The following is a 14,013-nucleotide window of genomic DNA, read 5'->3' as shown; positions in this document are numbered from 1 at the left end:
TGAGTGCGAGTAAGATGCACAATTGGACTGCCGGAATGGCATCTCTCTCGCATTCAGCATTCACGACCGCCTAACATTGCATGGCGCTCATTATTATTACTTAAAAATAACAGCTTAGTAATAAAATAATGACAAAAATAATAAACCTTGATAATGGCCATTTTTCGTTTTTTTTTCAATTTTAAATTCCTTATAACTCGAAAACGATTAGCTTTAGAGAAACATTAAAGAGACATTTTTGTCCAGAATGGTCTAAAAAACCCAAAAAAAAATTTGTACGGGCCAAAAGTATTGATTTTTGCAATTTGATTAAAAAAATTGGACGTCTAACGAATGTGATTATGCAAAAAAATCTCATGGGAATATTTTTCCCAACGAACCCTGCGTTTTCGCCTTGTCTATTAAACTTAATCAGTCATGGAAACATTGACTATAATTATTAAAATAAACATGGATGTATTAGATATCACATGAATTTGGCCCCGGGCCCCGTTCAACATGTGAGGAACGTTTTCATTTCAATTGAGGGTCAGATGGCACCCGCGGCTTTATTCATGTAATATCTAATATACAGGGTGTTTCATTAATAATTGTCCATATAGTAACTGGAGAAACCTTAACACACAATACGAAGATTTAACCTAAAACACTAAATAAAATGTGGTTCCTTACTGAGTTACAGGGTGTTTTATCTAAAAATTTCAAATATTGTAACGATATGGTGCCCCAGCAAGCGATGAGCTGGTCTACTAGAGACGACCGTAGGAGTGTCCGTGTTGGCGCATTTCTTCTTCATAACACCGCTGGGGGAAACTGAAGGAGAAGTGGCATCGAGAGCATATTTAAGACGAGCCAGGAGAATGAGAAAATCAGTTGTTGCTAACGTATTGAATTAGCAATAGCTCGATTGGCAGAGATGCACCGTATTTGAGGTGGAACTGTGCCTAGGCGGACGCCACCGTAGTGACATGGCGTCCACCGTAACCGTTACCGCAGTAGGCGGTAGAGGCGAGGAACAAGTGACTTCGTGTCGCTGTTCAACCGTGCCGCATTGAAATGAAATGCGGTGTCTCCGTGTCAAGATATATGGCTATGTGGATTTAACGTAGCGATATTGTTATTGTATATATTGTATTGTTTATCCTATCATTTTAATATTACTATTATGTTTGGATGGCAGTAAGAAGTATAATATTGCTTTTCATTTGCAGAAGATAGAAATATATTTTATTATTTTATTCATTTTAAACTATATAATAATTATCTCAAATATATTTACTTCATTTTTTGACCTGTGTTTTACTAAGTCTGTCGTCTTGAAAGAGACCCGATACAATATTTTCACATATTTATGAACCACAAATAAAAACGCAGTTGAACAAGGCTGTAAAGGAGCTAAAAGAAATGATAGCAACAGAAAAGAATCTACAATTTAGTGAATACATTAAACAACTAGGTACAACTGAACAAACAAACTGCTCCCTATGGAAGGCTACTCGAGCTCTGAAGAAGCTGCATTAAATATCAGTATCAAACTAAATGAGGACAAAACAAAACACATGGTCGTCTCAAAATAATAACGATGGCGAATAACGCAAAATATTACTACGATCATAACTCCCAAGTAGTTAAATAATTTAAATATCTAGGAGCAACAATTACCAATGACAATGACACCAATTTAATCGCCGTATAAACGATGTGTTATGGGAAAAACCAGATTGGAGAAAGTCTGTAGGACGGCATAGAAAAAGGTGGAACGTTAGAGAAGATGTAGAGAAAATGGTAGTGATAAAATGGGAAATAGAGGCACAGGATCGATAAGAATGCAAGGTAATAGTAAACGCAGCAACAAAGAAGAGTATTAACGCCATTGATGATGATGATGATGAATGGCATTCTATAAAGTAAATTTATGGCACAATGCATCTTCTATAATATTAAGTTGTTTTACAGATGTTTAAACCTTTTGTACAACGAAAATATAAATTTTGAATAATATAATACATAGTTATGTAGCATACTTACGACTCCTTTAAGTTTTATCCAATTAACGTGAGCGGCCGTGGAGTAACGGCAATACCGCTGGCCTCATACGCCAGTGCACGTGGGTTCGAGCCCGGCCAAAGACAAACCATTTTCATTTCCATATTTTCATAATGACACGAGCCGTCTCACCGTGCCTCGGAGATCACGTAAAGCCGTCGGTCCCCCTGGGCTAGTGTACATCGGCACTAGTTACTTGAAACAGGGTTAAAGATGTAAATGGCGCCAGAACTGTCCGAAAGGATTTCCCCTGCAAAAATGCCATAAGATATTATTATTATCCAATTAACATACCGTCTATTGGAATTTTGCATTATTAAAAAAACAATAAGTTAAGTAAAAAAAAATTGAAGAAAATCTTCTGTGTAAAAGGTATATTTATTTAAAACCTTAATAAAGGGCTACATTAAAAGACAGGACGTTCATCAGTGTTCTAAGCAAGCTCTATATGCTAAGCCACCAAAAATACATGGGGTAGCATGTAGAGCTTGCTTAGAACACTTATGATTCTCTCTTTAAAGCGAAAACGTTCTGTCTTTTAATGTAGCCCTTTATTGGGATTTTAAATAAATATACCTTTTACACAGAAGATTTTTTTCAATTTTAATTAATTGTATACAGCCAGTTACAGGAAATTTTTCCTTATGGATTTTAATAAGTCAATAGGCTATTGATTATATTCAAAATAAGATAGCTAAAAGGAACTACAACGTTAACGGGGTTTTATTATTTGATATGGTCAATGGACATCTATATATGAAAAAGCCGTGGAGTGCTACCATTTAAAGGGGTGCGTTTTTGAGAAATGGGTCAATTAGTCCATGGGCACAGGTTACATTAGGGTGAGTTCTATGCACTTTTGGTACAAATACGTCTACATAAAAATTGTTCCTCGTTAAATTTCCTATCTAAATATAACTTTTTAAAGTCAAAGATACTTTTTTTACAAAAATATATTCAAAAGGAAAAGCACAAAGAAACCCAAAAGAAAGAAATTTTGTTTCTTGTCCCATAACTTTTATCCACGGGGATATAGGTATAGACATTGCTTCACAGAAAAAAAACTTACATATTTTTTCTTTAAAACGATGTTTTGTAGAGGTCATTAGGATTTACAGTTTTCGAAATATGATTTTTTAAAATTCGCCACTCACAGCAATTTTGGTCAATTTTCCTTGTTATTTCGCAAATATTGTTCTGTAACTTTTTTCTACGTAACTTTAGGTATATGCAATGGTACACGTACACGTAATAGGAATAGAAATCAATTACCTTTAAAATAGTCTACTGTATAACGTTGTACGATCTTTTTTAAAGAGATTATGGTTTTTCAAGATTTTATTTATATTATATTATTAGTTTTAACGATTTTTTTATAATATAATATAAAAATAAAATAAAATTATTATATAATATATTATACAGGGTGTAACGAAAATACAGGTCATAAACTTAACCACATATTCTGGGACCAAAAATAGTTTGATTGAACCTAACTTACCTTAGTACAAATGTGCATATAAAAAAAGTTACAACCCTTTGAAGTTACAAAATGAAAATCGATTTTTTTCAATATATCGAAAACTATTAAAGATTTTTTATTGAAAATGGACGCGTGGTATTCTTATGGCAGTAGCATCTTAAGAAAAAATTATAGTGAAATTTAGACACCCCATAAAAATTTTATGGGGGTTTAGTTCCTTTAAACCCCTCCAAACTTTTGTGTACGTTCCAATTAAATTATTATTGTAGTACCATTACTTAAGCACAATATTTCTAAAACTTTTTTGGCTCTTAGTACTTTTTCGAAAAGTCAGTTTTTATCGAGATATTTTGAATATTTGTCAAATCCACCACATATTTGTATATGGTTAAGTACGATTATGGAGACTGTAATAATATGAAAATTTATGTACGATTTACATTTTTTAGGTATATTTTGAACCGTATTAAAAAAGAAGCCATATCTCGATAAAAGGTGCTTTCTCGAAAAAATACAAAGAGGCAAAAAAGTTTTAAAAACATTTTGTTTAACTAACGGTATCGCAGTAATAGTTTAATTGGAGCGTACACAAACATCTGGGGGGTTTAAAGGAACAAAACCCCCATAACATTGTTATGTAAACGTATTAAAAAAGAAGCTGCAACTCGAAAAAAACTGCCTTATTGAAAAAATACTGAGAGCCAAAAAAGTTTTAAAAATATTGAGTTTAATAAATGGTATCACAATAATAATTTAATTGGAACGTACAGAAAAAGTTGGGGGGGTTTAAGGGAACAAAACCCCCATAAACATTTTATGGGGAGCACAAACTGCACTATAATTTTTCTTTAAGATGCTCCTGTCATAAGAATACCACATATCCATTTTCGATAAAAAATATCTAATAGTTTTCGATATATTCGAAAAAATCGATTTTTATTTTGTAACTTCAAAGGACTATAACTTTTTTTCTGTGCATATTTGTACTAAGGTAAGTTAGGTTCATTCGAACTATTTTTGGTCCCAGAATATGTGATTTAATTTATGACCTGTATTTTTGTTACACCCTGTTTATTATATAATACCTAATATAAAAAAAATATTATTTTTTACAGTTTTTTACGATTGTTTTAGAAATCTCTCATTAAATTTTTTTTTGTACATGAATATACTATCCATATATTGCGCAACAAAGAGGGCTTACTTTCTGTTCTTTAAAATGGTGTTTCATCTATATTTAAATACATAATGGAAACCGAGTGATTCTTTGATCTTTTCTTCCCTGTATTATTTAAAATTATTTCTTTTCCAAAAATTTCATAAACATTAGTTTTAAAGAACATCACTTTAGTTAAAATTATTATTACGTTGACATTTAAAAATTTTTCAAAATCAAAGTCCATCTCTTCGTTAACATTAGCTTCAATATCTTCCTCTGACACCTCAGTTATCTTAGAGTTCCCACAATTAGTACCCATGCACATGCACTCTTTGCAGAATATTGAACAACTTATTCCTATCTTCCTACAACCGCAGTTTTTTGTACATCCTTTGGTACATTTACATGCTATTTTTTCAAGCAAAGCTTGTGGTGCAGGAGCTTTGACAGTAAATATTGGAATTAATCCATATTTTGAAGTTTGTCCTGCCGAGTCAAGTGGATCCAAAGTATTACCTATAAAAAATAAGATTTAATCATAACACACAATCACATAAAAAAGTTATAATGAGGAATTTAAAAAATAATCCTAAAATCAAAAATCGTTGCAAGTACTTATTACAATTTGAAAAAGCATATCTTATTCAAAAAAAAACCCTAGAATTTTTTATAATACACCATTTTAAAGTAAACAGAATAAGCTTTTTTTTATTATATAATATATACCATATAGAAAAAAAAGTTATAGTGGGAAATTTAAAAAATTATCGTAAAAAATATAAAACTCGTTAAAAGTATAAAGTCTTGAAAAACATAACCTCTTTAAAAGAAGACGTACAACATTATACTGTAGACCATTTTAAAGGTAATTGATTTCTATTCCTCTTACATGTACCATTGCATATACGTAAAGTTACGTAGAAAAAAGTTACAGAACAATATTTGCGAAATAACATGGAAAATTGCCCAAAATCGCTGTGAGTGGCGAACTTTGAAAAATCATATTTTAAAAACTGTAAATCCTAATGACCTCTACCAAACATCATTTTAAAGAGAAAATATGTAACTTTTTTTTTCTGTGAAGCAATGTCTATACCTATATCCCCATGGACAAAAGTTATGGGACAAAAAACAAAATTTCTTTCTTTTGGGTTTCTTTGTGCTTTTTCTTTTGAATATATTTTTGTAAAAAAAAGTATCTTTGATTTTAAAAAGTTATATTTAGATAGCAAATTTAACCAGGAACAATTTTTATGTAGACGTGTTTGTACCAAAAGTGCATAGAACTCACCCTAATGTAACCTGTGCCCAGGGACTAATTCACCCATTTCTCAAAAACGCACCCTTTAAATGGTAGCACTCCGCGGTTTTTTATATATAGAGATTCATTGACCATATGAAATAATAAAACCCCATTAACGTTGTAGTTCCTTCCTATAGTACATAATCAATAGCCTATAAGTGTTAAATAAAATTTTTCATTTTTTTTAGACCAAACTTTAAAAATCGACAACGAAATCTAGACTTTTCCTTCGAAGAAAAAGCTCTCCTCTCAGTCTACCCAGATATCCGTGAAGAAATTCTAAGAGAGCAACTACTATACCACAAGAAGTATCCAGACCTACATGACAGATTTTCGAAATTACTGGACTATAATCTTAAAATAGATCCAAAATATTTAGCTAGAGCTATATTTTTTGTACACGCTTACAGAATTTTAGAAAAACCATCGTTGTTTACTCAGGAGAATTTAAGAAAAGCCTGTGTGTTAGGTTGGTGTCATAAATTAGTAAGTTGTTTTTAATATTACAAAATTTAGTATATCTCAACATCATACGAATCTTCTTTGTCTAAAAGTCTCAATTATTTTTCTGACATTGATTGTTTGACATGTCATTGTACAGGTAAATATTTTGTATATAAATTTGTGGGAAAAATTAAGCAAAAATGGTATCTTCAGCAGAAAGTAACGTATATTACGACCTCATAAAGATCTAAAGCTAAACAGCTTGTGGCGAAACAATGTGAACTAAAATATAGGTATTAGATTTACAACACTAAACCAGACAAACGATGCAATGTCTTTTATTTTTTGATGACAGAATAATAATCAGGAACACAAAAATCCCATGTCTAACTAGATGTTTAAATGTTTAATTAAGAGCGTAGGCGCAAAATTTCGAGGCAATGTTTTTTAAATGCATTCTTTGATTTTTTCATATAAAGACACTATACCTATCTATTGTGCTTTACAGAATTGAAATTGGACAATTTATGCGGCTTCACGAATATTTTAAATTTATAAAGAATTTTTTGGCTTATAAACAAATAGAATATCTCGGGAAATATTAACCTTTAACTACCCGCGCATCAAGTTATAACATAACTACACGCGTTTCGTACTTTATACGCCACCAGAAAATACACTTAAAAACAGCGGATTTGTTTATTTTCTTTTGAAAAAATACACTTAGTTGTCTGTTATACACCTTATTCGTCACCAGTAAATACTTGGAATTCCTTCTCAGTAAGCCAATTGGGATTTATAACTGGAATCATGGAATAACTGGATTCCATGATAAATAAAATTACTAATAAAACATTTTTTGAAATGTGATTTTTTACAGGAGAAAAAGTATTGTTTATAAAGGAAAATATATTTTGTGCCATAATGATTAAAAAAACAATTGAAATATGTACTTATATTACTACTTATATTAATATAATCGTGGCGCATATTGTCCGTCACCGGAAACAACAAATAATAAACTGTAAATTACAATCTTCCCAGAAAGCCGACTATAACGAAACTAAAACCAAATTGTAAAGCACATTCCAGTGATAGGATAGAGAGATAAACAAAGTCAAAAATAAAATTTTTAAATCTATTTGCCGTACAATTCTTATATCTGGCGTACAAAATATGCCAGCGCGTGTAGTTAAAGGTTAAACCAAATTAAATTGTAAAAACGGTATTCGAAAAATAGCGGCAAAGCGCTTCTTTTAAAAGAAAAAACGTTTAATTATTATGAGTAGTTCCTGAGATACAATCAGTCAAAGTTGACCGGAATTTACGGCAAAGATATAAACAATAGGATCATAATTTTCAAACCATCACCTTTTTATTTTTGTCCTCTTTCTCCACACCAATTTTCATATCCTTAAAATGCTCATAACATATATTATTATAATAAAAACTATCGATAATACGTATGAAAATTGCCAAAAATAGCAAAATTACAATCAAAAGTTAGGTTGGAGAAAATGTAACCCTCAAAGTTCAAAATCGGTGTACGTTAAAAAAATGCATTTTCTCGGCTTTCCATAAAGCAATTTTCTTCATTTTTTTTTTGTTTCCAAGTAACTCGAGTAGAGCCATCGAACTAATGCATCAATAAATGTCAAACTTGCTTTTGTTTTGTTAGAATAAATTTATTTATTTATTATAACACAAAATTTTAATTTGTTTAAATAAAAATTGTTTAAATAATTATACAACTTTCAAATGAGAATATTTATGTTTTTAACTTTAAAAGGTACACTTGTACTAAGTTTATCTAAAAAAGCCTACAACTGGAAAAAATATGTAGTTTTCTGTTCTTATAAAAAAATTAATGTATTATAACAAAACAAAAGCAAGTTTGACATTTAATAATGCGTTAGTTCGATGGCTCTACTCGAGTTATTAGGGAACAAAAAAAGATTTTGAACTTTGAGGGTTACATTTCTCCAACCTAATTTTTGATTTGAATTTTGCTATTTTTGGCAATTTTCACACGTATTATTGATAGTTTTTATTTTAATAATAATATATATTATGAGTATTTTAAAGATATGAAAATTGGTGTGGAGAAAGAGAACAAAAATAAAAAGGTGATGGTTTGAAAATTATGATCCTCTTTTTTATATCTTTGCCGTAAATTCCGGTCAATTTTGACTGGCTGTATCTCAGGAATCACTCGTCATAATTAAACGATTTTCTTTTAGAAGAAGCGCCCTGCCACTGTTTTTCGAATACCGTTTTCATGATTTAATTTAGTTTAATACTTACCGAGGTATTCTATTTGATTATAAGACTAAAAATTGTTCATAAATTTAAAATATTCCCGGGGCCGCTTAAATAGTCCAATTTCAATTATGTAAAGTACATTAGATAGGTAGAGTGTCTTTTTATGAAAAAATTATAGTTATTCTTATGCATCATAATTATTGTCGTTATTCTAGTGACCGAAAATTTTTAATTAACAATTTAATTGTTGCTAAACTGTTCATTCAATTTCCATCGGCTTCTGGAATTATAATCTATACGAAAAGTAATTTTAAATTACCAAGTAATTTAATTATTGATTAACAATTACTTATCTAAAATTTTAGTTGAAAATTAAAGATTTTGTTGGAAAAACCCGCTTTTTCCGGGGAAAGTTTTCATCGAAGTAAATCGAAAAAAACACGTCTCTATGCAGAATTTAATTGCGGTGAATTTTTATTTGAGTGTTTTTGGTGTAAAGTTAAAGTCTTTGGAGTTATAAAGCAAAAATTGAAAAAAACACGATTTTCGGGCGCCATTTTGTTTATAAAAAAAGTAGCACACTATCTGCGGACTTTGCATACCTATATTATTAATACATACAATAATAGGATTCGATTCCAGCAATAAAATTGCTGGTAAATAACTTTTCCCAAAAATTGCCTATTCTGCCATAATCAGCCCAGATTAATACTATGATATTTGAATAGTCATTTCATATTTAATAAACTAATCTAAAAATATTTATTCGGTATTTATATAAAGATATTAAACATGCGTATATTTTTTTCCTAGATTGATTCATCCATTGTAGTGGATGACGACATTGCCGATGCTTCTGAAACCAGGTACAATAAACCAACATGGTACACTCTTCCAGATGTAGGTGTCAATAAAGCAATCCTTGATGCAGCATTTCTAGAATCCGGTGCCAATTTTCTCATAATCAACCACCTATCTTACCATCCACAATGTTTCAATATTCAAAAATCAATCTTAAAAACATACTCAACCACCAATGTGGCACAGGTTCTAGAAATCGGACAACACAGGGTGGAAGAGCTGGAAAAGTATCAAGATTTCGTGAAATTTTACTTCTTTACCCTACCTTTGATTTCTTCCGCTCTTTATTTAGCGAATATTGTTGACAAAGATGCTCACGCATGTGCTGAAGAAATTTGCACAAAAATTGCAAAGTTTCAGAAAATTGAGGTAAGTACTAAGTTTCTGTATAATATTGTTTTCGTGCTGATATTATAACCTTCCTATTGAGACTTAAAAACGATATCGATGTTATCAAGATAGTGCTGATCATAACTACTATCAAAAAAAAAAAATGGTTACGAAACCAAAACTGAGTTCGAAGTCGCCTAACGATGAAACGATACATGTTATTACATTGAAATCTCTATTGTCAACCCCTATCTTCGTGCGGGTTTAATGTAATTAAATGGAGATAAATCGTCTCAGATACCTTCTTCTTCTTCTTCTTCTTGTTCTTCTTCTTCTTGTTCTTCTTCTTCTTCTTCCTCTTCTTGTTCTTCTTCTTCTTGTTGTTCTTCTTTTCCTTCTTCTTTTTCTTCTTATTCTTCTTTTTATTCTTCTTCTTATTCTTCTTCTTCTTCTTCTTCTTTTATATAGGCAGTACTGCCTGTTTTTCTTCAACGGTGCCTTTCATTCTGCCCCTAAATTTTCATTCCATCTTTTCCTTGGGCGTCCTATACTTCTCCTGCCTAACGGTGACTTGTCCCTGACTATTCTTACTAATCTTGATTCAGACATCCTGCTTATGTGCTCATTCCACTCTTGTTTTCTGTTCTTTACCAGGTATTTATATTGTCTACCACACACATGCGTCTGATTTCCTCACTTCTTACCCTATCCTGTAGTCCTTTTCCAGCAATCCTTCTTAAGATCTTCATTTCGTTGGTTTCCACATATCTTTGTATTTTGCTTGTATCTGGTCTTGTTTCGGCCGTGTAAATTCTAACTGGCCTAATAACTGACTTATATATTCGGGTATTTGTTTCCAATCTTAGGTGTTTGTTTTTCCAAATTGTGTCGTTTAGGCATCCGGCCTTTCTACTGGCTTTCTTTATTTGGTCTTTTACCTCTTCTTCGATATTGTTGTCGGCTGATAGATTAATTCCCAGATATTTGAAAGTCATTACTTGTTGTATAATTTTATTGTCTAACTCCAGTTTGCATCTTACTGGTTCTTTGGCAATTACTAAGTTTTTTGTTTTTTGGGCTGATACTTTCATATTCATTTCTTTTGCATTAATGTTGAACTCGTGCAATAATCTTTGTAGGTCATCTTCGCACTCTGCTACTAACACGGTGTCATCAGAGTAACAGAGTATTTTTATCTCTCTATTGTCCATTTTGTACCCTCTTTTTTTCTTCACTTGTTTTATTATTGCATCCAACATTATGTTAAACAGTAGAGCTTAGTGAATCTCCTTGCCTGATTCCTGTGTTTGTTTCTATGGGTTATGTTATTGGTCCATTGACTTTTATTTCTATTTTATTTCTTACATATATGTTTTCTATCAGTTAAATGATAACCAGTGGTGAATTTTTGTCATATAGTAGGTATATCACATCTTTAAATTGGATTCTATCAAACGCTTTCTCTAGGTATATTCTTTATCACAAAAACTGCATCCCTACATGATCTTCCACTTCTAAATCCTTGTTGCTCATTCGATATATTTATGCACGCCATTATTTTCTCTATAAGTATTTTTGTTGTGAGTACCAGTATAGTACTCACTAAATTTATCCCTCTATAGTCACTGGGGTCTGCCCTATAACCTTTCTTAAATAACGCTATCATGTGAGTGGTTCTCCATTCTTCTGGAATTCTTCCTGTGTTTATTATTTTACTTATAAGGATATTCAGTTCTTTATGAAGTCTATCTTCTCCGTATTTTAAAAGTTCATTAGCTATTTCATCTTTTTTAAGGCCTTCTTTATATCTTCCTGTTTAATTTCTGTTTGCTCATCAGATTCTAATCCTGGTATTTCCAGTTCTTCGTAATTAACTTTCTCAGGTACCTGTATACTTTATTTACTTGACCTGTGCAACCAGGAAAGATCCTTAAACTTTGAAAATAAAAGGGCAGATGTTGACATTGGCTGAGATCCATACTATCTAATTTAAGTAAGAAGAAAAAGAAGACATATAAGACAATACAAACCTGTCTTTAACAACAAAACTGTGATATCACATTTTATAATATAGTAATTGATCCCTTCAGTAACCACGAGTTATAATAATTAAGAGGCATATAAATTAAAAATTAGAATTTTCCCAGATATGAGGTACAAACTGTTAGACGCATCTAAACAGAGTCCTCCTACAAACGGTTAGGTCTTGGCGCAATTCGTAGATTGAAATTTTGCGTCGTTGTCGAAATACTAAAATTTTCGTTAAATTAGGCACTTAGGCACCATTTGAAATCTTAAATCAACGCTATTCATTTATAGGGGAGTGCAATTAGAACGAAAAGATACAATGTTTCGGAAAAAATCAAACAAGGTTATATTTTTCTAAAACTTTTTTTGTTAGTTTATAAATATGTTAAAGTAAAAAGTTCTACTCACAAATTTCGCCGCTAATTGTTTATTAATTGTTTAAACAATAACAATTGTTTTGTATAAATAATGTTAAGAATATGGGTGAATTCAACATTTTATTTTGATAAAAAATGTTTTTATTTTAGTTTTGATTATGCTGAACCCGAATCTGACATTACAATTTGCAAATTCAAAATGGCGGATTCAAAATGGCGGATTTTTTCCTAAAAATCCTTCAAAAGTAGTTGTAAAATCCGAATTTTTAGATAAAACGTGTTTGTTTGCATATATGTGGATATTTTTGAGAGCTTGCTGAACCTGAATCAAATTTTGATAATTTAAATTATAAAATGGCAGATCCAAAATGGCGAATAACTTAAAAATAGTTGTAAAATCATAATTTCTTTACAAAATGTATTTATTTCTACATATATTTATTTTCGAGTGCTTTGATAAACCTAATTTAAATGTTAACATTATAAACTATAAAATGGCGGATCTAAAATTCGGATTTTATAAAAAAACATAAAAAAGAACATTTTTCTAAAACATTTATTGTCTATATTTTCAACAGGTTTTTGAATCTGAATTAAAGATTAAAAATTTAAATTTCAAAATGCCGGATCCAAAATGACGGATATTTAAATGAAAAACAAGTAGAATCCAATCAAACAAATATGGAATTTCATTCTTAAAAAAAAGATAAACAAAAATTTTCACAATAATATTAAAAATTAAAATGTATTGGAAAGAATATTTAAAAAAAAACAAATTTTCGATTAGAAGGATATAATTACATATTGGAACATAGTTTTTAATTCCCAACAACTTTTCTTTATAAACATTTTCGATATTGTGAAATATAAAGGTACTTTACTCTTTAGTGAAATTCATATTTTTTGACATACCTCGTACAAAATTAACAAAATTTGATATTTGATGGTTGAATCTTATGTTATATACGATGAAGAGTATTTTATAAAGAATAACTTTTTTTCGTAAAACTGATATTAAAAAAGTTATCAATAGGTTCCAAGTTACGCAGACATACTGTATAAGAGCTAAAAAAATTTTTTTTGTTGAACATTTATTATTGTTGAAGCTTATTTTTAAATGTATTTTAGGTAAGTTTTACAGAAAAAAGTTTTGATCACTCTGTATTATACATTTTTTCAGCCGGTAATTTTCGGTTTTTTTATTACATTTTTGTTATCTTTCTTAGTTTTCTCAAAAATACATTGTTTATTTCATTTCTAAACTAAAATAATTCAGTGTTTTTTTAATACTACATCCCAGGCTTTAAAAAAATAGCAAAAAAATTGTATTAGATTTATTGAAACTTGAATAATACCGTCTTAAATTGGTGGGAGTTCTGTCAAACTACGAAGTTTTCAAAAATTGCATTATTTGAGACATCGTATTATTTGAATTAAATTTTTGAGATTTTTTTTGAATACAAAATCGTTTAGTAAGATTATTGAGGGTTAAGTTGTGCATATTTAAGAGTTTTATAAGTAAAATTGTATTAGTTACACATTTTTAAATCATTTTTAAACAAAATTCATGTAAGGCTCACTTTCGCCCACACCGTTCTTATGTCCATAGATTTTATTTCTTTTTATTACAACCATAAGATAGCTTATTTCATCTTCTTTCATGTCCAATTTGTAAAATTTCTTCTGATCCATTAGTTAAAGAATTAATTAAAAAAACTCA

At 30.3% G+C, this 14,013-nt stretch overlaps 1 protein-coding gene across 2 annotated transcripts in view; it reads left to right on the top strand.

Annotated features, from left to right (window-relative positions):
• Window positions 1-14,013, top strand: part of LOC126881606 (farnesyl pyrophosphate synthase-like) — a 79,910-nt gene that overhangs the window by 53,400 nt on the left and 12,497 nt on the right. For both annotated transcript variants that reach the window (XM_050645968.1, XM_050645967.1), the window contains exons 2-3: window positions 6,180-6,477; window positions 9,511-9,927. In XM_050645968.1, the coding sequence (XP_050501925.1) occupies window positions 6,180-6,477; window positions 9,511-9,927 (715 nt within the window). The remainder of the gene's footprint in view (window positions 1-6,179; window positions 6,478-9,510; window positions 9,928-14,013) is intronic.

Source organism: Diabrotica virgifera, chromosome 3, assembly GCF_917563875.1.
Source record: "Diabrotica virgifera virgifera chromosome 3, PGI_DIABVI_V3a".
NCBI classification, from domain to species: domain Eukaryota; kingdom Metazoa; phylum Arthropoda; class Insecta; order Coleoptera; family Chrysomelidae; genus Diabrotica; species Diabrotica virgifera.
The sequence above is the reverse complement of the archived record's forward strand: the minus strand, read 5'-3'. Positions and strand labels throughout refer to the sequence as shown.